Source organism: Thamnophis sirtalis, unplaced genomic scaffold (genome assembly GCF_051295495.1).
Source record: "Thamnophis sirtalis isolate CommonGarterSnake01/CBP01778 unplaced genomic scaffold, rThaSir2_p1.2 scaffold_9, whole genome shotgun sequence".
In the NCBI taxonomy this organism is placed as follows: Eukaryota; Metazoa; Chordata; class Lepidosauria; order Squamata; family Natricidae; genus Thamnophis; species Thamnophis sirtalis.
The window spans coordinates 81,430,872-81,453,614 of NW_028261389.1; the positions used below are offsets into that span (position 1 = coordinate 81,430,872).

The 22,743-nt window shown below is 50.1% G+C and overlaps 1 protein-coding gene and 1 long non-coding RNA gene across 5 annotated transcripts in view; one reads left to right on the forward strand and one right to left on the reverse strand.

Annotated features, from left to right (window-relative positions):
- Positions 1-20,678, reverse strand: part of LOC148044222 (uncharacterized) — a 28,242-nt gene extending 7,564 nt beyond the window's left edge. Inside the window, exons 1-2 of the long non-coding RNA XR_015697637.1 lie at positions 19,984-20,678; positions 403-476 (exon numbers count right to left, since the gene is read on the reverse strand). This is a non-coding gene — a long non-coding RNA (uncharacterized LOC148044222). The remainder of the gene's footprint in view (positions 1-402; positions 477-19,983) is intronic.
- On the forward strand, positions 178-22,110 carry TMEM243 (transmembrane protein 243). 4 transcript variants are annotated; one of them, XM_087722420.1, is made up of 5 exons: positions 178-194; positions 6,384-6,702; positions 15,385-15,435; positions 19,947-20,051; positions 21,689-22,110. In XM_087722420.1, exons 2-5 carry the CDS (start codon positions 6,625-6,627, stop codon positions 21,809-21,811), a joined length of 357 nt encoding a protein of 118 aa, XP_087578546.1. In that variant the 5' UTR covers positions 178-194; positions 6,384-6,624; the 3' UTR covers positions 21,812-22,110. The 4 variants fall into 4 exon arrangements, with proteins under 4 accessions (XP_087578546.1, XP_087578543.1, XP_087578544.1 ...); XM_087722417.1 differs by lacking the exon at positions 178-194 and adding an exon at positions 4,167-4,322; XM_087722418.1 differs by lacking the exon at positions 178-194 and adding an exon at positions 4,362-4,505.
- The last annotated feature ends 633 nt before the right edge of the window (positions 22,111-22,743 follow it).

Below are 22,743 nucleotides of genomic sequence, written 5' to 3' on the forward strand. Positions count from 1 at the left end.
TTTTTTTAATTTTACACATCACATAAAGATTCTCCAGCTCCTTTGATGAGTAGCTTGTTAGATGCAGCTGAACAAAGAAAACTTTTCTGTGGATATAAATAGAATTGTTTTGCAAAGATACTGTGGTGAGGGAGGGTGTGGTTGTTTCTTCTTTTAGTTGCGTACCTTTGATGTGAATGAAATTACGACTAGTAGTAAGTAAACTATGTAGCAATGTTGGAAAAGTTTCCCCCCTTTCCTCCAATTAGTAACTACTAAAAGCTAACCCCTGAAGGCAGCTGTGAGATTTTTATTGATACGTAACAACAAGGGGTTTTCTTAGAGGAAACGGCAAAACTTTGCAAAAAAGAAAGCCATTTATTAAGCTGGTTACAGACACCATTACATCCCCTTCCTGCTTACCTTATTAGGAGAAACAAATGTTGGTTGATACAGGGTAGAAACAGTTTGTCCTTGAGTGCAAACACTGCCTTCTTCTTTAGGAACCGACAAGAGATAAGCAGGTGGGACAAAGAGAGATTGTTTTAAATCCACGTATCACGCGGGCTTCCTTCTGTATTCCCTCCCTCCCTCGCCTGTCTCTTGCCGTGCATCTTACCTGCCACTGAAGTGGCCTCTAGTTTATTCTAGTGGCTTTGGTGAGGTCTGCTAATGTTGTCTGCTTTTTTTGTGTGTGGGGTGTGTGTGTCTTGCACCACATATTTCTGCTAAAGAATGGAAGCAAAGCAAAGATTATTTTTCGCTTGGGGTTGAAATGAGGGGGTCTTCGGTGATCTCTGAGCTTGGTAGTTTTCTTGCAGATGTTTCATGAGCCAACTAGGTTAAGATCATCAGTGCTGGATGGAAGTGGGGCTTGTGAGGAGGAAGAGGAGGACGGGGGTGGTGGGCCCCTTGGTGCCCTCTGAGCATCTCTGTTTTCTTGCACGTTTCATGACCCAACTAGGTGACATCATCAGTGCTAAAAGGGAGTGTTGGGGGGGGGGGAAAGAGAACTGTGGAGGTTGTTGGTGCTCTCTGAGCTTGGTGGTTTTCTTGCAGATATTTCATGACCCAGCTAGGTTATATCATCAGTCCTAGCTTGTAACGGTCTGTTCTAGCTGCTCTTAGAGGTTTCCCAATACGGTTTCCAGTTTGTTCAATCTGAGGTAGCCGTCCTTATTAGCTGTATCATGTTTTGCTCACTTTCTTGGGCTGTTTTCCATCCAGCTACATCGGATGCCTGACACGGGTGGGTGGGGCAGGCTGTCCCAGGCCTCTGTGCAGAAAGAACAGCCCTTCCTTGGTGCAAATCCCTCCGATTGGCTTGCAAAACGTCTGAAGCATTTGACACCCACAAAGGGCAAAGCAAGAGAAGATAATTATTTGTAGGTGAAAACGGTGGCATTTCTCAGCTTGGTGGTTTTCTTGCAGACGTTTCATGACCCAACTAGGTAGCATCATAAGTGCTAGAAGAGAACGTAATCTGGGAGTGGGGGGCAAATAGGTCCCCTTGATGAACCCGTGGACTTCAATTCCCAGAATCCTTGAGCCAGCCAAAAGCAGATCCAAGGTTCGTGTTGATACGAAAGCCTTTTGCTTCTCCTTCGTTTTTTTTTCTGCAACCAGGAGGAGAGAAAAAGAGGCTGAGAAAGAAGAAATTGCAGCATTGTTGGCTGGTGCCCAGTTGCTCCAACTCCCCTCCCTCCCTCTTGCTGGCTTCTCTGCCGTAACAATAGCCAGGTTTGGAAAAGTTGCCCATAAAATCCCTTTTCCCCTCCATTCCATTGGATGATGGGGAAGAAACCTTTTCTTTAAAGGTGCAGCAGGCGGAGGAGGGAAGGATGTTGAGAATCCCAGGGAGACCAATACTCCAGACATTCCCATTACGAAACGATTTTTCACCCTACAGTTTCTTTCCCTACCAAACTGGTTTCTTCCCTGGCCAGGTTAAAGCATTTAAGAATTTGAACCAGATTTCTTGATCTAATCTGGAGCGGCCCTCGAGCAGACTTCATAGGAAGTGTGGTTAAGCACAGGAAACACGCCGGCTTTTCATTCGATGGATTTGAAAAAGCCGGGGAACGCCCTTCGTGTTTCGATTTCCCTTCCCGTCAAGACCACGTTTCTTTCTCCAGGGGCTCCGTCAATCCCTCCCCCCCACCCCAATATCAGATTTCAAAAGCCTAACTGGGCCGAAGGACGTTCTCCATCCACGCAAGGGAAAAAAAAAAACACTTGAGAAGCCCCCAGAGTACAAGGAGTTTCTCCTCAAGGACAAGAGGGACGGGAACAGGATGAAACCCTCAAGGACTTTTCAAAAACAATGACTTTTTTGTTGCTGAAATGGAGCCCAAATCAGAAAGTGTTCCACTCCACTCCTGTTAAGGGAGTTTTGCCCTGTTTTCACAACTTCCCTTGCCACATTTGCTAAAGGAATCAATCTGCACTTAAATCAGCAATGCCGTCGTTAAGTGGATCTGGCTTTCCCCATTGACTTTGCTGGCCAGAAGGTGCGCAAAATACGATCACTTGGCCCCAGGATCCTGAGACCGTCATAAATATGAAACAGTTGCCGAGCGTCTGAATGTAAACCACGTGGCCATGGGGAGGCTGCGACCGGTGTAAGTGCGGGAAAAATGGTCCCCACTCACATTTTTTCAGTGCCATTGTTACTTTGAACAGTCAGTAAACGAACTGTTGTAAGTTGAAGTCAGTGTACATGCACTGCAGAAAGCAGCAGAAATATATTTTTTAAAAAAATAGATTTACACCCTGTGTGACCTCCAAAAATCCAGGTGACTAGTTTGTGTGAGAAGCCCCACCTTCCCCTAAGAATGAAATATTTTGGGGGCTATTAAGAAGCCAGGCCACAATATTTCCCCTAAAGGAGAAACGGGAAAAAACCTTAAGGGAGGCAGAAAGCAGCCCCCCCAAGCAGAAAGGGAGGAGGAGGAGGAGGAGGCCAGATGTTAGAAATGCAGGTTTGGGCTTCCCCCCTTCAGACACGCAGACGAGATGAGCTCCAACACCCAGGATTTGCATTTCTTGTTGCCTGTAGAGCCCTGCGTGGCCCCAGAGGGACCCAGGAGGTTGAACTGCCCAGCCACCCTCAACTCTCTTCGGCCAGCTGCCCCCCACTCCACACCCCCATCCCTGGCAGTTGCTTCATCAAGAAACAGAGCTTCCTCTCCCAACCAGCCTCCCTGCGGTGGTTTCCAGGGTCTTCCTCCCAGCTTGGAACCGAGCCAGACCTGGGATTTTGCTGCCAGGCCCCTGGTCATCTCGGGGTCGCCCATCATGGCTTGTAGCAGCCACCCTCCAGCCACAGTGCCAGTTGCGGCTTCATGTGAAGAGCCAAGGTGGCGCAGTGGTTAAATGCAGCACTGCAGGCTACTGCTAGATCAGCAGGTCAGCGGTTCAAATCTCACCGGCTCAGGGTTGACTCAGCCTTCCATCCTTCCGAGGTGGGTAAAATGAGGACCCAGATTGTTGGGGGCAATATGCTGACTCTCTGTAAACCGCTTAGAGAGGGCTGAAAGGCCTATGAAGCGGTATATAAGTCTAACTGCTATTGCTATTGCTATGTGGCCCTTCAGAAGCCAAGGAGCCCCGGGCGGCCTTTTGGGAGGAACCTCCCTTTACCGTGGCTTCCACGGAGCCCCTTCGGGCCAGGAGCTGCTCCTGCTGCAGCTACTACCGGCGTCCCTGGAACTACGGATCGACGCAGCCCCGGGAAGACTCCAAAGTCAGCCTACTAGGGCAGTGTTTCTCAACCTTGGCCACTTGAAGATGTCCGGACTTCAACTCCCAGAATTCCCCAGCCGGCTGGGGAATTCTGGGAGTTAAAGTCCGGACATCTTCAAGTGGCCAAGGTTGAGAAACACTGTACTAGGGATGCCCGCAGGAGCTGATCAAACGCCTGACGGAGCCTCCCTCGCTATCGCGCAGATAGACTGCTCTCCGGCCTGGGGGCTCCACCAAGGATGGTGGTCTCGCCTCGGGAGACCCAACCGGGAGGCTGAGCGTTGAACCGTACCGCGCGCGTGGCAGCGGAGGGCAGAGCCAGCGGAGGGCGCCTCCCGGGGCGCGGCGCAGCCCTGGCAGGTCCGCAAGCCCAGGTGCCGCGCTGCCTGCTCCGGGATTGGCGAAGCGGGGCCAATGAGCGGCCAGAGGGAAGAAGGCAGGAGCGGCGGAGGCGGAGGCAGCGCGAAGGGATACTTTGCGACAGCGGCCCAGAGCGGGCGCCCACAAGCCCTGCGGAGGAGAGCAGGAGGAGGGAGACCGGCGCCAGCAGCCGCGCTCCACGGGCCGCCGTCTCGGAGCGCGCCCGGCATCTGCAGGAGGTGGGCAGGAAGCGCCCTGGAACGTTGGCGGCGCCGGGGTTCCTCCTTGGAACGTTCGCGTGGCCGGGGTTCCTCCTTGGAACGTTGGGGTCGCCAGGGTTCTGTCTCGGAACGTTGGGATCCCCGGGGGTTCCTGCCTGGAACGTTGGCGGCGCCGGGGTTCCTTTTGGGAACGCCGCGGAGGCGAGTTTCCCGGCCGTTTCTCCTGCAGGTGGGGCGGATCCGGCGCTGGGAAGCGGGGCGCGCGGGCAGCTGTAGGTCCGGCCGTGGGCTTGTGTTTTTTTCCTGGCCAGGTTGCGCTTCTCTTCTTGTGGCCGGAGGTTTTTTTATAAGGAGAGGCGGTGCGAAGCGGCTTGAGGGTCTCCTGCCCCTGAGCGGAGGGGCTCGACTAGAAGGCCTCCGGGGTTCCCCTCCAACTCTCTTTTCAGGCAGGAAGAGGAGCAGAGGAGAGTCTGGTCCGAAGGCGGAGAATGAAAGTTGATTTTAAGGGAGGGGGGATTTTGAAAAGAAAATCGGAATCCGCCTCTCTCTGGGGGAGGGGGTCCTAGCGCCTGCCAGCCTGCCTCTCTGGAGAGGGGGGGGGGGAGGTTGGAAAAGGAGCTAAGGATTGTCAAGGGACTTGCGGGGGGGGGGGAGCCAAGAGACTAACCAGCATCAAACCAACATTAAGCCATCCAGGTAGGAGGAGGAAGAAGAAAGAGGGGCTGCTGCTTGGAGGCCCCTCTGAGGATGCCCCTTCATGCCAGTCGCTGCCCATTCAGAAGCGCTGCTCCCACTCAAAGGTTTTGTTCCGAGTAGAAACTCACCTGGTTCCTCCTCCAACTTTCTTGGACCGGCCACTCAGCTGCTGGCCTGCTTCGGGGGGGGGGGGCTCCCTGCTGGCCTCCCCCACACCCTCCCCTCCCTCCCTCCCTCCCTGGAGAACAGCGTGGGATTAAGCAGGGTGCAATCTGCAGGATTAGCCTCCCGCCTTCTGAAACGGATTTCGGGGGGGGGGGCGTCCTGCCCCCAGGAGCCCCCAGGGCGGCCCTTCCTCCTGGGGATTGCCCAAGAGAGGCCTTAAAAACCAGGTTACTGAATCCTTTGATTGTTTTATTTCCCAAGCTTGGAATTTAGAGCAGGCTAATTAGCGGCACAAAAACCCAAACTAGCTCAGGTGAATCAGTTCCCCCAATTTTAAAGGAGAGTAAAACTTGAACCCATGGCAAGGATGGGGCTCTGCCTTCTTTGGGAATTGGAGGGGTGGTTTTTGGGCAGTGGATAATGGCAGAGAAAATGCCAAATGTCCTTTTCTACTTTTCCTTCCTTCCTTCGTTTCTTTCTCCATCCATCCATCTTTCTCTACCAACTCTCATCTCTCTCGCCTCACAATCAGGAGGTTGTGAGTTCGCTCCCAGGTAAAGGCAGATGTAGGCTCTCCTGCTTGGGCAGGGGGTTGGACTAGATGACCTGCAAGGCCCCTTCCAACTGTTGATCTGTTACTATCACCCTCCCTTCCTTCCTTCCTTTTTCTTCCTCCCTTTTTCTTCCTCCCTCCCTCATTCTTTCCTCCCTCCCTTCCTTTCTTTTTCTTCCTCCCTCCCTCCTTTCTTTTTCTTCCTTCTTTCCTATCGTTTTATTCAAACCTTTAATACAGTGTTTCTCAACCTTGGCGACTTTAAGCCCTGTGGACTTCAACTCCCAGAATCCCCCAGCCAGCTATGCTGGCTGGGGGATTCTGGGAGTTGAAGTCCACAGGGCTTAAAGTTGCCAAGGTTGAGAAACACTGCTTTAATATATATTTTTTGGGGGGGGGGGGGGAGAGAGAAATCCAGGTAGTGGTCCCAGACCTGCCCACTCTCTCCTGGCCCTGCAGTCTGTCCCTCCTCTTCAGCTGACGGTGGTGGGGATCAGGGGGTGGGGGATCCTCCCAGGGCAAGTGACGTGGGTGGTATCCCCCTGGGCTTGCCTCCGCTCCAGCCGTGACCAAACCCAGCACCTTAACGCCTTAACCGATTGGGGAGTGGGGGGGGGAAGCGTGTCCCCCCCTCCTGACTGCGGCCCTGTTCTCTCTCTCCTCAGCTGCTGATCATGAGGAGGGAAGCTGAGGCTTGGAGCAGAGGCCCGGATCCCCGGCCTTGAACCACAAGCGGGGCCCCCCGAAGGAATGCGTTTCTCCTAGAGGCCGGCCTTTCCCCGCGCCCGATGTCCCGCCCGGCCCCTGGGCTCCAGGAACCCTCTTGGGAACAAGGCATGGCTCTGTTTTGAGACCTTCGGCGGCTCTTCGGATCTGGACCTGGAAGAAGCCTCGGCAGGGACAGAAATGGAGGACTTCACCACCAGGACGTACGGGACCAGGGGCTTGGATAACCGGCCTCTTTTCGGAGAGACGTCGCCACGGGTAACGGGAAAGAGCTTCTCGGGGTCTCTCTGGCTTTCCCGACTCCCAGAATCCCCCACCCGGTGAAGTCCACCCATCTTAAAGTGGCCAATGCCTAATGCAGGGGTGTCCAACTCTGCCTCGGGGGTGGTGGTACATGGCCAGCTTGACGTCACTCCTGTTGGGGGCGCTCTGCCAGTCAAAACAGTCTCCCGAGATCCGTTTTCTGCTGCGATGGCCTCCTGCAGCTCTCTGCCAGGCGAAACGGAGCTCAGGAGGGTGGCGCCTGGTTTTGCTGGCGGAGGAACTGTGGGCTGGTCCTTCGCGGTTTCCAGGGCGGCCCTGCGGGCTGGATGTGGCCCACGGGCCTTCAGTTTCACACCCCCGGTGTCTTTTGCCCCCCCCCCCCCAGGGAAGGACTTGCAGCCTTTCCCACAGCAGGTGGCAGAGACGTGTGCATGGCTGCTACTTTCGGCTGCACCTGGGCTCCAGCGCCTGGCACAAGGCAGCGCTGGGGAAGAGACCAGGGTTCGAATCCGACCCGGGATGCCAAGGCTCCCTGGGAGGAGAATTAGGCCAGTGATTCTTTCTCAGCCCACAAAGACCTCCGAGTTGGGGGTTTGAGTTGCTGTGAAGACAGGAAGGAGGGAACCTTAAGTTATGTCAAGCGTGGCTCTGCGTGGGATTGGGGAGATCTGCAGGGGTTCCTCGAGTTACGGCCATAACTCAGCCCGAAAATCATGCCGCTGAGACATTTGTTGGGTGGATTTTGCCCCGTTTTACGACCTTTCTTGCCACAGTCGTTAAGTGAATCAGTGCATGAATATGGTTCTTAATGGAATCCGGAGTCCCCGTGGACTTCGCCTGTCAGGGTCACGTGACCCCCCCAGAGGGACAAATGGGACCATCATAGGTATGAACCAATGTGACAAACGCTTAAGTTTTGATCATGTGACCCTGGGGAAACCACAACAGTTGTAAGGGTGAAAAATTGTCGTCACTTTTTTCAGTGCCGTTGTAACTTTGAACGGTGGCTAAATGAGCTGTTGTAAGTCTGGTGGCTGTGTGACCCCTTTTCAAAACGGCGGCCTCTGCTCCATTTTGTGACGATGGAGGTTGTGTTCAGGGTGCGCCTTGACGGAGTTTTCCTAATGCTGCCGGCTTTGGACACGTGTGTGGGGTTATCCTGCCTTGGAGTGCGAGGGAGCAGTTGTGTGGTTGTGCAATAGAGGCACAATGGCTGGCCTGTAATGGCTGCAGCCTGCAAAAGCCCCCGCTGACTCCATAAAGAGCTCTTTGTGTTGCACAATCCGAATTGTGACAGAATTAAGGGTGGGATTTCCTTGGGTTTAACAGGATTATTTCAGGAAACTTTAGCCAGGAGACGGATGTTGGGATATTGCCCCCCCCCCCCGGCTTAAATCCAAGTACCCCACTCCAGAACCGTCATGGGGGACCTATGGCACGCCTGGCACAGGTGGCACACACAGCCCTCTCTGCGGGCACGCACGCCATCGCCGCAGCCCAGCTCCACCACACATATATGCGCGCGTGCCTCCTGCCGGCCAGCTGAGAGATTTGAGAGATTTATTAGATTTATATGCTGGTCTTTAGGTTTCTGCTGTGCATGGCGGGGGGCCATGCGGTGGACGCGTGCATGCATCCGTGGGAGGTGGGCACATACACGGGGCCACTCGCATTGAATTTGGGGGATTCATGCGTGTGTGCATCTCCCCCCTCCCCCCCCTCAGTGCCCTATTTTGGGCCTGGAATGTTTTCTGCACCATCCTGGAAGCCAAAAATGGGCGAGAGAGGCGGGGTGCATGCGCAGGGATGCGCACTCATGCGCAGGGTGCATCAAGGGCGGAGGAGTGCATGCGCAGGGGGTGCTCCCATTGCATTTTGGGGTTCCGCGCGTGCATCCTTTGGGCCCAAAAAGTTTATCCATCCCTGCGCTAGACTTCAGTTTCCATGGAGGTTTCTGACCTCATGTTGAGTGCAAGGAGCCATTGCCTTCATGTGGGAGTTTCTTCGGTGGCGTTTTTGTCCTCGGCTGCTCTCCCATCCTTCCTCCTCTTGATTTCCTCCAAAGAAGTTGGGCCCCACGGCTCTCAAAGCCCCCCCCAACCAGCTTGATAGGTCTTGGGAGGTTGAGGTCTTCCCACATTGAGGGAGATGTGGGGTTTTTTTTTCCTTGTGTCACCAGCTTCCTTGTGATCCCACCTCACACAATCCGACGTTTGCAATAAATAGCTGCGGGAGGTTGTTAGAGGAAGCGTTTGTCGTCCGTGGTGAGGGACTTGCCCAGAAGTACAAGTATAGTTATAATCTTTATTGTCATTGTACTTAAATACAATGACGTTGGTTTTAACCTCATGTAACAGAAACGAAAAAAGAAAGAAAAAAGAATCTAGCGTGCGCATGGAGTGATTGTGGTTGTGTTTAAAAGTCTCACAGCCCAAGGATAGGAACTATCTTTAAACCCGTTGGTTCGGCTGGCTGTACTTTGATGTCTTCTGCTTGACGGTAGAAGTGGAAAGGGACACTGACCAGGGTGTGAATCATCTCTGAGTGTCTTCCTTACTCTGCTAAGCAGCGAGATCTGGCGATGTCATCCAGTGGTGTCAGAGGGAAACCAATGGTTTCTTATGCCAAATTGATCACTCTCTGTAGGGCCTTAGCAAAAGCAGTTAGACGTATATACCGCTTCATAGGGCTTTCAGCCCTCTCTAAGCGGTTTACAGAGTCAGCATATTGCCCCCACAGTCTGGGTCCTCATTTCACCCACCTCGGAAGGATGGAAGGATGAGTCAACCCTGAGCCGGTGAGATTTGAACCGCCGAACTGCAGATAGCAGTCAGCTGAAGTGGCCTGCAGTACTGCACCCTAACCACTGCGCCCCCTCGGCTCCTTCCTTCCTGTCCGCAGCTGTTAAACCAGCGTACCATACTGTAACGCAATATGTGAGGACGCTTTCTATGGTGGACCGATAGAAAGAGGTCATCGGCCGTTGTTCCACCTGGTTTTTTGGCAGGACCCTAAGGAAATGAAGTCTCTGTTGGGCCTTTCCAATCACTAGAGACGTGTTGTTTTCCCAGGTGAGATCTTGACTAATAAGCACTCCCAAGAATTTAAAGGAGGAAACCCTCTCCACACAGCCCCCCCTCGATATACAGTGGGGCAGGTTCCTCTCTGCGCTTCTGGAAATCTAGCACCTTTGTCTTACTAGTATTTAGATGTAAGTTGTTCCTTGAGCACCATGCGGAGACCTTCCGGACTTCTTCCCTGTGGTTCCACCACAAATCCGCGGTAGACTAAAGCGCGCTCGACAAAAGCGCGTACGTGACTTCATCACAGCACGATGAAAACGGCACGCTGTGAGCGGTAAATTTAAAATTAACGCGAAAACCTTACCCTAACCCCCCCAAACCTAACCCTAAACCTAACCCTAAGCCTAACCCTTAACCTAACGCTAAACCTAACGCTAACCCTTAACCTAACCCTAACCCTAACCCTAACCCTTAACCTAACCCTAACCCTAAATCTAACCCTTACCTTTATGTGAATCGGCTTGCTTTTATTTTATTTTATTTTATTTTATTTTTAATTTTATTTGTCGCGCTGCTGATGACGTCACGTACGCGCTTTGATCGGGCGCGCTTTAGTGGACTGTGGTTTTGACGGGTCACGCTTCCCTGTATGCTGATTCGTCCCCTCCAGTTATGAGACCCAGCACCGTTGTGTCATCTGCAAACTTTATTATGATGTTGGATGGATCAGAGGATATGCAGTTATATGTATACAGCGAGGACAGGTTATGGGCTGAGCACGCAGCCCCGAGGGGAGCCTGGGCTGAGCTTCAGCGTGGAAGATGTAAAGGACCTTTACTGTTCATGGATGATCCGTCAGGAAGCCTTTGATCCATTCACAAGTGAGGGGAGGGAAATTCAGGTCAGTCAACTTTTCGATGAGAATCCCTGGGAAGACGGTGTTAAAGGCCGAGCTAACAGTCTATAAAAAGCATTCTGACGTAATTCCCAGATTTCTCAAGGTGGCTCAGTGCAATATGGAGAGCAGTGGTGATGGTGTCTCCTGTCGACTTGTTGCTTCTAGAACAGTGTTTCTCAACCTTGGTGACTTTAAGTCCTGTGGACTTCAACTCCCAGAATCCCCCAGCCAGCCAGCTGGCTGGGGAATTCTGGGAGTTGAAGTCCGGACATCTTCAAGTTGCCAAGGTTGAGAAACACTGATTTAGGGTCTCCTGCCTGAGCTGTGGGCTGGACTAGAAGACCTCCAAGGTCCCTTCCATCTCTGTTATCCTTAAGACAGTGATTCCTGCTTGAGCAGGGGGTTGGATTAGAAGACCTCCAAGGTCCCTTCCAACTTTGTTATTCTATCCTTCCTTCCTTCCTTCCTTCCTTCCTTCCTTCCTTCCTTCCTTCCTTCCTTCCTTCCTTCCTTCCTTCCTTCCTTCCTTCCTTCCTTCTCACTGGAGATTTTCACAAAGAGACTGGACAGTCACTGTTCTAGAAGCAAACTGGTGTTGATCAAAATTTGGTGGAAGGAGGGACCTGAGGTGTTGTGGGACCAGCCTCTCAAACCACTTCATCACTATAAACGTCAGTGCAATGGGTCTATACTCATTCGGGCTGTTGATGGCTGATTTCTTCGGAACTGGGATAATTGTGGCTGCTTTCAAGCATGATGGGACTCTGGCCTGTTGCAGGGAGGGGTTAAAAAGTCAGGACCCCCGTTAATTGGTCAGCACAGGTTTCTACCACTTTCCCCAAGCTCTACGTAGGGTGTCTCTTCTGCTGGTTGATGTCCTCCAAAGAGGTTGGACCACTTGGTTCTCAAAGCCCCCAACCAGGTTGATTGTTTTAGGAGACTGTGTGTAAGAGGCAAGGCTTTTTTCAGGCTGCCCCTATCAGCAAGTGTGCACTGGAAGCATTCAGGTGTGTGTGTGTGTGTTTAAGAGGGAGGGAGGGAGGGAGGGAGGGAGGGAGGGAGGGAGGGAGGGAGAGAGAGAGAGAGAGAGAGAGAGAGAGAGAGAGAGAGAGAGAGAGAGAGAGAGAGAGAGAGAGAGAGAGAGAGAACAAGAACTATTCCCAGGGAGAAGTAGAGAGACTCCAGGTCTAAACCCTAGTTAGATATTCTAAAGATTATTTCTTTGAGAAAATCTTAACAATATGGAGCCGACAGGATCAGTTGATGTGCAACCAGAGAGGTGTAGCTTGGTGTCTGTGGCCATTTCCACACACAAGCACTGATGATGTTACCTAGTTGGGTCATGAGACGTCTGCAAGAAAACCAGCCAGCTCGAGAGAGCACCAAGGACCCCTCATGTGAGCTACAGATATTTCCCTTCCTTGGCAATTTTCCCAAAGAACGTTAAACAACGGATGGAAACGAATCAAAGAGAGAAGCAATCTGGAATTAAGGAGAAAGTTCCTAGCAATGAGGACAATTAACAAGTGGAACAGTTGTGGGGGCTTCATCACTGGAAGCTTCTAAGAAAAGATTTGTCTGAAATGGAATAGAGTTTCCAGCTTAAGCAGGGAGGGTTGGACTAGAAGATCTCCAAGGCCCCTTCCAACTCTGTTATTCGGTTAGAGTTCTGTTAGATCCCAACCAGAGAAGAGGGCCACAGGCAGAGATCTCTCTGCACAGGCTTTATTGGTTGAGCTCCGAAGAGAACAATTATTTGCAGTTTTGGTACCCTAACATTTTTAGTTGATATTTTCCAGTACTTTTTAAATTGCAACACATTTCATTTGTCTTTGCTTTACATGCTGAGAAACATCTGTTGTGTCAATGCCACCTCACGCGTGTGGGATCCAGGGTGTAGTTACAGAGGGCGGGGGGATAATCTCTGACTTTCAAAAGATCTTTTTCAAAAAAGGAGAAAAAAAATAGAATTAGGCAATCTTTTGTCCAGCGTGACATTCGGATGAATTGGCCGGAGTGACTAAGTCTTCTGGATTAATGGATTTGGAGTTGAAGGTCTCAAGATGAGTCAAGGATGGTTTTGAAGTAGGGGTTTGGATTGGATTTGGGACTGAATTACCATATTTTTCGGAGTATAAGACGCTCCGGAGTATAAGACGCACCTAGCTTTTGGGGAGGAAAACAAGAAAAGAAAAATCTGCCTCCCACCAATTTGCCTCCTTGTAGCAAACAGCCTGTTTCAGTTTCAACACAGCCTGATTAGCACAAGCCTCCCGACAATCAGCTGTTTAAGGCTACATGGGTTGCCATAGCCTATTGCCGCCTCCCCACGCCCTGTTTTCGGCCTCCGCGTGCCCCATTTTCCGTCCGTTCTGGGCAGCAGGGATCAGAATGGGTGGACAACGGGGCACGCGGAAGCCGAAAATGGGATGCGGAGGCTGAAAATGGAGTGCACAGACGTGGCAATAGGCAATCCCTGCAGCCTGAAACAGCTGATGGTTGGGAGGCTGATCCAACCGACAATCAGCTGCTTGTGCTAATCAGGCTGTGCTGAAGCTGAAGCTGAAACGGGCTGTTTGCTGCTTGCTGCAAGGAGGCAAATTGCTAGGAGGCAGAGGCCAAAGGGTGGCGGCCGACGGGGCTAAATTCGGTGTATAAGATGTGCCCAAATTTTCACCCTCTTTTAGGGGGGGAAAGTGTGTCTTGTACTCTGAAAAATATGGTATATGGAATCCCAACCTACTGAAAAACAATTTCAGGACGGAAGCAGAAATAACAATAAAGGGAAGAAGAGAAGAAAGGAAGTTCTAAGCATCTTCATTAGTGGCCGTGTTAAAAATACAAAGCCTCACCGTTTCAACTCTGCTCTGGGAAATGTCTGTTTGTTGTTTTGTTCCTTAATCCTGATTTTAGTGATCGTTAGAGACTTTGCCAATCTAGACTTGCTGAGATCAAAGATCCCTTTGAGAAGCTCACTGTTTGGGACCCACCCAGATCAAAAGAACCAGTTGGCCCAAACTGATAAGGAAGAAAATGTGGCCTGAAAGTCCGTCTCCCTTACCGTGAGTGGAGTAGTTTGGCCTGCAGAGAGTAGATTAATTCAGTGGTTGCAAGAGCCAGAATTGGTTGCCAGTCTCATTCCCCCCCACCCACCCCCAAACTCCGTTGTAACTTTGAACAGTTGCTAAAGAAATGGTTGTGACTTGAGGACTTTCTATACAGATTTGATTAATTCAGAACTCTTAACGGAATAACAGAGTCGGAAGGGGCCTTGGAGGTCTTCTAGTCCAACCCCCTGCTTCAGGCAGGAAATCCTATACCATTTCAGGCAAATCTCTTCTTAAAAGCTTCCAGTGTTGGAGCATTCACAACTTCTGGTGGCAAGTCGTCCCACTGGTTCAATGTTCTTACTGCCAGGAAACTCCTCCTTAATTCCAGATTGCTTCTCTCCTCGATTAGTTTCCACCCATTGCTTCTTGTCCTGCCCTCCGGTGCTTTGGAGAATAGCTTGACTCCCTCTTCTTTGGGACAGCCCCTGAGATGAAGGTGGGAAGGAAGGAAGGAAGGAAGGAAGGTGGGAAGGAAGGAAGCAGAGAAGAAAGGGAGGGAGGGAGGAAGCAAGGAGAGAAGGAGAGAAGGAAGGAAGGAGAGGAGGAGGGAAGGGAGGAGAGAAGGAAGGGAGGAGAGAAGGAAGGATCTCTCCTTGATTAGTTTCCACCCATTGCTTCTTGTCCTGCCCTCAGGTGCTTTGGAGAATAGCTTGACTCCCTCTTCTTTGGGGCAGCCCCTGAGATACAGGAAGACTGCTATCATGTCTCCCCTGGTCCTCCTTTTCCTTAAACTAGACAGGCGCGATTCCACTGGATTCCTGGGCAATGCCAGCCTTGAAAACGTGGAGAGCATCTGGTTGGGGAAGGCCGTGTGGCAAGGTTTTTTTGCCGGGACAAGGAGTTTTGCTTTAGGCCCTTGGAAAGCCTCGGTCAGAACAGTCTCCAAGCTTGGCCGCTTTAAGCCTGGAGGACTTCAACTCCCAGCTGGCTGGGGAATTCTGGGAGTTGAAGTCCTCCAGGCTTAAAGTTGGAGACCCCTGGACTAGGGGGAAGAAAGAAAGAAAATAGTGAAAAGCAAAGAAGCAGCAATGAAGGAGAATCGGGGCTTTTTCCCAGCAGGAGGGAACCGAGGGGGAAACAGAGGAAGCCGAAGTTATTATGGTTATGATTTTATTAACGCAAGAGAAGCCAACTGGGGAATTGCCAAGGGGCTAAAAGTCCCTAAGCCAGTGTTTCTCAACCTTGGCCACTTGAAGATGTCTGGAATTCAACTCCCAGTGAATGCTGGCTGGGGAATTCTGGGAGTTGAAGTCCAGACATCTTCAAGTAGCCAAGGTTGAGAAACACTGTCCTAAGCAAAATTTCCTTTTCTTGTCATTTCAAAAGGAGTTGAGGGGACCAATTGGTGGCTCTTATGCCACCTGAAGCAATGTTAGAGACATCACTGCCTTAGTGGTGAGGAGACCAATTATTACTTATGAAATGTACTGAAATGCCAGCCTTTCTAACTATTTCCTAGCATCTCGGGTTCCTTGGCTGGAACGTTGAAGATTCTTTTAAGGTTGAGACGCCCGCGTGGGATTTAATTCGCCCTGCCACACAACTGGCACCAATTTGTCTGCCCTTTTGCAACTGGTTCAATATTCTGTGATGTGCAGAATACGCCTTGTTTATTTGTTTTGTTTTTTCTTGTCTTGTCTTTCAGGACAGAATAATCAATTTTGCCGTTGGCATCATAGCTTCCTTGTTGCTTATAGTAAGTATCCCTTACTTAGCCCCCCGCAAAGCTAATCCGGGAAGTGAACTTGGGTTTGAATTGGTAGCCAAAATGGTTCGGATCTCATTTTGTCTGCTAGCAGCTAGTAAGGAGGCATTAATTATTATCCCCCCCGCCCCCAGGGCGTAGAGAGAAATATTCATTTCATCCATTCCAAGGATGTGGACATTTGGGCATTTGTTTATTTATTTTGAAAACCTTCCATTTGTTTCCTTAGCTGCTGTTTATAAATATTTGATTTATGCATTGCAGCTAAAGACACAGATCAGAGCACCTTAATGGAGGGAGTGGCTGGTGAAGGCAGGTAGGAAAAGGCTCCACCTTAACACCTGCTTGAGAAACACCCTGGATTGGTAACCACACCGTCAAAGTTGCCAAATTTCTCCCTTGCACACAGAGCGGCTGGAGAAAAGCCAACTTTCCCTGCTAAAAATAAAATAAAGACTTTGCTGCTGGCACGTTGCCACCACGATGAAGAAAATGGACGTACACAGGCAGTCCTCCACTTAACGACCACAATTGAGCCCAACATTTCTTGTTGTTATGCGAGACGTTTGTTAAGCGAGTCTTGCCCTGATTGACGATTTTCCTTGCCGCCCTTGTTCAGCGAGTCACTGCAGTTGTTAAGTGAGTAACGTGGTTGTTAAGTGAATCCGGCTTCCCCGTTGACTTTGCTTATTGGAAGGTTGCAAAATGGGATCACGTGACACACACCTCCCCAAGACATTGTGCGAGTTAGTTGTCAAGCGTCTGAATTTGGATCACACGGCCGGGGGGGGGGGGGGGGGGAGCTGCAACGCTCCTAAATGTGAAAATATAAGGTCATAAGTCACTTTTTTCGGTGCCCTCGTAATTTTGCATGGTCACTAAATGCACACTAAATGAACCTGGTAAATTGAGGACTCAAATGTGGATAGTGTCCCTGTCCCGTCCGAATTACTCACTAAGTAATTATGAATCAAGGAGACGCAGAAGAAGATCTGTGGACTTTTCCAGCCCACCTGTGAATATATATATATATCCCTTTATTTCTTATTATTTCTTTCCCTTTATTTATTTATCAGCACAAATGCAACATACATACATACATACATACATACATACATACATACATACATGTTGCATTTGTGCTGATAAATAAATAAAGGGAGACTAGATCTATTTCAAGCTATTTAGCTCTCATCAGCTTGCCATACCCTTACTGGGATTCGAACCTGGGCTGTATTGCATCTTAGGCAGATGTTTTAACCACTAAGCCACAGGCTCTGATCCGTTATCAGCTGAGCCAGGGAGAAAGGTATATATTTAAAGTCACAACCCCTGGTATGCCCCAATTATGGGAGGAAGCTAACTGCTTCCATTCTCTGTCCATCGGCTCGTCACAAGAGACCATCCAGACAGAAAGCCCAATATTTTTTACTGTTGCCTTTGTTACATTTGTGTAGTATTTGTGCTGATAAATAAATAAAGGGAGACTAGTATAGATCTATTTCAAGCTATTTAGCTCTCATCAGCTTGCCATACCCTTACTGGGAATTGAACCTGAGCTGTATTACATATTAGGCACTTGTATTAGCCACTAGGCCAAAGGCTCTCCTCCTTTATCATTCATATCATATATATCATTCATAAAATAACAAGGTTTTAAAAGACTGGAAACAAAGCATTGCATATATATATTAGTTTGCAATGCTTTGTTTCCAGTCTTTTAAAACCTTGTTATTTTATGAATGATATATATGATATGAATGATAAAGGAGGAGAGCCTGTGGCCTAGTGGCTAATACAAGTGCCTAACAAGTGCCTCTATATATATATATATATATATATATATATATATATATATATATATATATATATATATATATATATATATATATATATATATATATATATATATATATATATATATATATATATATATATATATATATATATATATATATATATATATATATATATATATATATATATATATATATATATGTTTGCAATGCTTACTTTCCAGTCTTTTAAAACCTTGTTATTTTATGAATGATTTGGTTCTCCTGATTTACTGTCATGTTTTTCTCAAAAGAGTCATTTTTCCTCCCTCTCCCTAACCTAAACCTCCATAAACGTGTGATGTTTTTCCCAAGGTGTAACGTCTTTCAAGCCACGGCTAATTTTAGTTTTCTCTTGCCTTTCACAAAGCTCTGGAAGCATCCATTGCTCAAAGGCAGATGGGTTGACATTTGCCCTCTGGGCAGGGGGTCCAAGGGGGGCCTTGTGTAACAGCCGGACTTTTATCCTCCTTTCGTTATAAACACTGAAAGATGATTAGACCTGCAGGAGGTCACGAGAACCGCCTTTCCTTTTGATTCCTGTGATTTCCAAACAAACGCGGTTAAAAAAAACCCTTGTGGGCGGCTGCTCCAAGGAATATCCTGTAATTTGGGATTTCCTTTCCTCGGCTTCAACCGGTGGGAGCCCCTGCCTGAGCTGGGCTGGAGCAGGCTCTGATATTTGACTTCTGGAAGGGTAGGCTGGACGGAAATGTAAAATCATCAAAATGGTTTTATTTGTACTAAAAATTTAACTCTGGTTTCCACATTCTTCGCATAACGAGGTGTTTGTAGGGGGGAAAAAAAACTTTTGATAAAGTCCTGTAGGAAAAATGAAAAATCAAGAGAATGATCACCTTCTTTTAATCCCTTGTGGGGTGGAGTCTGGGCAACTGAATGGGGCAAGCAGAGTATTTGTTGGCCGGATGCTTTTCCTGTTGCCAGAGTGGAGTTTTGTTCAGCAGAGATATTCTCAGTGTGCCCAGCGAGAGAAATAGCTGCCTCTACCTAGGATCGAACCCACAGCCTCCTGAGCTCCACTTCGAGGCCATCACACCACTCGGCTAACAGAACCATCGGGATCTCTCCATGAAACGCAACAAACGGAGGTCTATAAACACACCCCCACCCCCACCCCCGCTTCCAAAATCCAGGGTCTAAGCTCCAGTGTCCAATGAGGAGGGGGCCGATGGGATAATTGTCCTATTGCCACCCTGACTCTCCAAGGAACCAGAAGGTCTCCATGGAGCTTAACGGTGGACGTTGATGAGTCCACCGACTTTCCCTTATCTAGCTGTTGCTTTCCAGAGGAACAAGACGGCATCACATTTAGTCCTTGACTTACAACCAATCAACAATTCTATTGAAAAATGTCCCTTATGGTTGGTCCCCCAAGCTTAGAAACTCTTGCAGTGTCCCCAGGGCGACACCATCAACATTTGGGCGTTTAGCAACCAGCCGTTCTTTAGAATGGTTGGAGGGGTGTGGTGGCCTGGGGGGGGGGGGAACTCTTGCCTCACCATCAGGAGGCTGGGAGTTTGATCCTAGGTAGAGGCAGATATGTCTCTCTCTGGGCACACCCTATCAGGTTTCTGAAAGACGCACTAATTGATTCATGAGCCTCGAGCCAAGTTTCAAAAGAAAACCAGTCATTTTATTAGGAACATCATTTCAAGCAATACTCCATTGCAGTCAGATCTAAACCTCATTTGAATTGTGGCCGAACTTTATCCCTGTTCCTTCCCTTCCCTCAGTCTGTGTCATCAATCACATTCCCCAACGAGTTGCACACCTCCCAAGCCTGCTTCAGTCATCTGAGATCCAACTCTAGCCGAAGGTATGCGTGGCATGCGCTCCCCCACTTTCCTCACCATTGCAACTTGGTTAACAGGCATGCCAATGCTTTATGAGTTGGCATCGAGACTGTTATCTGCTGAACAAAACTCCGCATTGGCAACAGGAAGGGCATCCGGCCAGTAAGCACTCTTGCTAGCTCCATTCAGTTGCTCAGACTCCAGGGATTATGAGGTTGTTAAACAATTATGTATTTAGGATGGTTGCAGTGTGCCCGGGTTCAAGCAAAACCAAGGGGGAAGGAAAGCCTGGCTCACTTAACGACATGATTCACTTAACAACTGCAGTGATTCGTTAAACAACCACGGCAAAAAGGGTCTGAAAATTGGCTGACTTTCCCATCGCCTTATTAGCAAGAGAATTTTTTTGGTTCCCGTTGTGCCGTACGGAAGTTTTTCCTGTAGGAAAAGCTCTTGGGAAAAGTGGGAATTCAGCCAGCAGTTCAGTCCCCGGGGCCACCCAGGGCCCGGCTGGAAAACAGGCACTTTAGACATTTCTTCCCACAAGGGTCGCATCTTTTCCTTCAGCCTCACCCGAGTGTCCGTTGACTGGCCTCACCCGGATTCCCCAAGCCAAGAGGAGCCCTGAAACCCCCCCAGGGCATCGGGACGAAGCGCAGTGGGAAAGGCCAGCTATGCTAGCTTGATCAAACTGTGTTTGTTGATTAGAGTTTTATCTTAGCTTGAAGCCCTTCAGGATAATCACATTTCACAAGAGTTTGTTTTCTAGATGACACTGACTCTTCTCCCTCTCCTTTTTCTTTCTCCCTCTCTCTCCCTCCTTCCTTCTCGTTTTCTCCCTCCCTCCCTGCAGGTCACTTTAATCAGCGCGTTCGTCTTTCCTCACCTACCTCCAAAACCAGTGAATATATTTTTCGCTTTCTGCATCTCCTTGAGTTGCGTCTCGGCTGGCATCCTTGTAAGTGTCCCCGGGTTTACTTTTGGGGCGATGGAGGAGATCTTGCTCCGATTAGGGGGGAACAATGGCGCATGTACAAATTTCACAAGGCCCAACGTCAACAAGGACTTCGGTCCACAAAAATTTGTCTTCGTTATTGGCACTAACTGCGGTCACCCAGCATGGGCCCCAAGCCAGGTTTTAGACTAGGTAACACTAGTAGCGGCAGCTGGGCCTAGTGGGAGGATAAGAGCCCCAAACGTCCTTCCTTCCCTCCCACAGGGTGGAAATAATGAAAGAGAGCCGTGATGGGGAACTGATGGCACACGCGTGCCCGAAGCGGCCCACAGAGCCTTGCCCGTTGCTCTTCTGGGTTTCTGGTGTGCGCACGATGGTCCAGCTGGCCTTCACGCACGCAGCAGGGGTGGGAAATGGAAGAGCTGCACTTCCGGCTTCTGCATGCGCGCCGCCTAGCTAATCGTCGCATGCATATGCGTGCCAGAAACTGGAGGAGTAGCTTCCTGGTGTGCATGCATCCGGGCATTCTAGTTTCCGGCACACGCATGTGCACTGGGAGCTCCTCTTCTGGGTCGAGTCCCTGATGAGCATGCGCACATATGCTCCCTTTCTGGCCCTCCGTCAAATAGCAATAGCAATAGGAGTTAGACTTATATACCGCTTCGTAGGGCTTTCAGCCCTCTCTAAGCGGTTTACAGAGTCAGCATATTTCCCCCAACAACAATCCGGGTCCTCATTTCACCCACCTCGGAAGGATGGAAGGCTGAGTCAACCCTGAGCCGGTGGGATTTGAACCGCTGAACTGCTGATCTAGCAGTAGCCTGCAGTGCTGCATTTAACCACTGCGCCACCTCGGCTGAAATAAGAAGGGGATTTGCAACTGGGTTTTGATTCTCCCTTGGCCCGTCTCTCTGCTGGACCAGCATGGCCACCGTCCCACAGGGACCTTCACCAGCCAAGGGAAGGGCCCGCGGCAGAGCAGATGCTGCCCACAAGGGTTGTGACTGTGGAAAGGCGACACCCCACCCCCCCTTTTGGGGGGGTCTTTGATATCACAGCCCTGCAGCGTCTCCTTAAAAGCAAAGCCTCCACGGGGCTCAGTTCCCATCGCCACGTAGCTTCAGTCGGCCTGCAACCTTTCTCCGCCTTGGAGGAGACCCTCAACCGTTCAAGTGTCCCAAGAGGCAGCCAAGGGTTCTTCTAGGACTGGGATGGCGAACCTGTGGGCACGCGAGCCGTCAACCCAGCTTAGCTCCACCGCGCATATGCGCCCACCTCCTGCCAGCCCACTGATTTTTGGGGTCTCTGCCGTTCATGCACGGGAGGCGGGGTTCATGTGGGAGATGCACGCACATGCGCAGGGAGCCAGGACAGTCATGTATGCGCACACACACACACGGAGGAGGGGGCCGATGGGTGTGGCGCAATCCCCCATGGCCCGTTTTAGCTGCAGGGAGGCGTTCTAGGCCCCCAAATGGGGCACAGGGGCCAGGGCGCACGAGGCTGTGTGTCACACACGCATTTCATTAAGGGCGCAACGATGACAAAAAGCTTAGCCATCCCTGTTCGAAGACGATGACGGCGTCCGCTGCCTCTTTAACATTTTGTCCCCCCTCCCTTCTCTCCCCCCCCCACTGCAGATCTATTGGTATCGACAAGGAGACCTGGAGCCTAAATTTAGGAACCTCATCTACTACATCGTGTTCTCCATCGTCATGCTCTGTATATGTGCCAACCTCTACTTCCATGAAGTGGGGAAATGACAAAGGTTGCAACACACGTCCAGGTGTGCGCAGCAGGTAGCTTTTTCCAGCCGTGTTTTTGGAAAGGACCAGGAGGGCTTCCCAAAAAACACACACCGAGACCCCACCGGCACCGAGGTCGAAAGGGAGAGCCCCCCCGGAGGATGGTGTTTGCGCAGGCGTGTTTTAACGGTCCTTTCTTCCTTCCTGCCGGTGAGGAGGAGTAGTGCAATACGACAGGAGCATCTGCTTTAGGGGGGGTGGGGCGAGGCACAGAATCCGCTATTAGTGCACTTAATGAACATTCCAGTTGTACAACGCTTGTGTTTTTCAGAGTGGCGCATCCTTTCCCCCCCCCATTGGGTGTGTGTGGGGGGGGAAAAACTGGCCTTTTTTATTACATGTACAAAAAAAAACACCCCCCGCAGCACTGCAAATGTCTATACTACATTATAAATAAAAAGGCATTTACTATGACAGAAGAGAGTTTCTCGCTTGCGTTAAGCTGGTTAATTTCTTCTTGTTCCCACGGCCGCTGACCCGCCGCGTTGACTACAAATTTTGTCGTACGCGGACGAGGCTGCGGACCGAACGCAGATTTAACCTCGGAGGAAGCTTGATAATTACAGAAGTCAATACTGATTTGGATCGGTTTTAACCCCACAGCCTTTGGAAGTAGGGAAGAGTCGGGTTGCCTCGCCAAGTGGCCGCCGAATTTCAGCTTCGTGTTTTGGGGCGCGGAGCCTTTCCCGTGAAGACGGGACGTGTGGAGCCGCCGTCCCTCAACGAAGCTGGTTCCAATGGAACGTCTCATCCAAGCTGGCTTCCTTTGGGATTCTGCCGCTGATTTTTGAATCGACACCAGTTGCGTTTAAAACGGACTCCTAAATTTATCACCGTTTGAGAGTCTCCGTGCTCCTCCACTTGGTTTTTTTTAGCTGTGGTAGTTTAAG

Coding starts and splice junctions, on each gene's coding strand:
- TMEM243 (XM_087722420.1), top strand. CDS start 6,625: ATGGAGGACTTCACCACCAGGACGTACGGGACCAGGGGCTTGGATAAC. Junction 15,436..19,946: donor TAGCTTCCTTGTTGCTTATA/GTAAGTATCCCT, acceptor CCCTCCCTGCAG/GTCACTTTAATCAGCGCGTT. Junction 20,052..21,688: donor GCGTCTCGGCTGGCATCCTT/GTAAGTGTCCCC, acceptor CCCCCACTGCAG/ATCTATTGGTATCGACAAGG.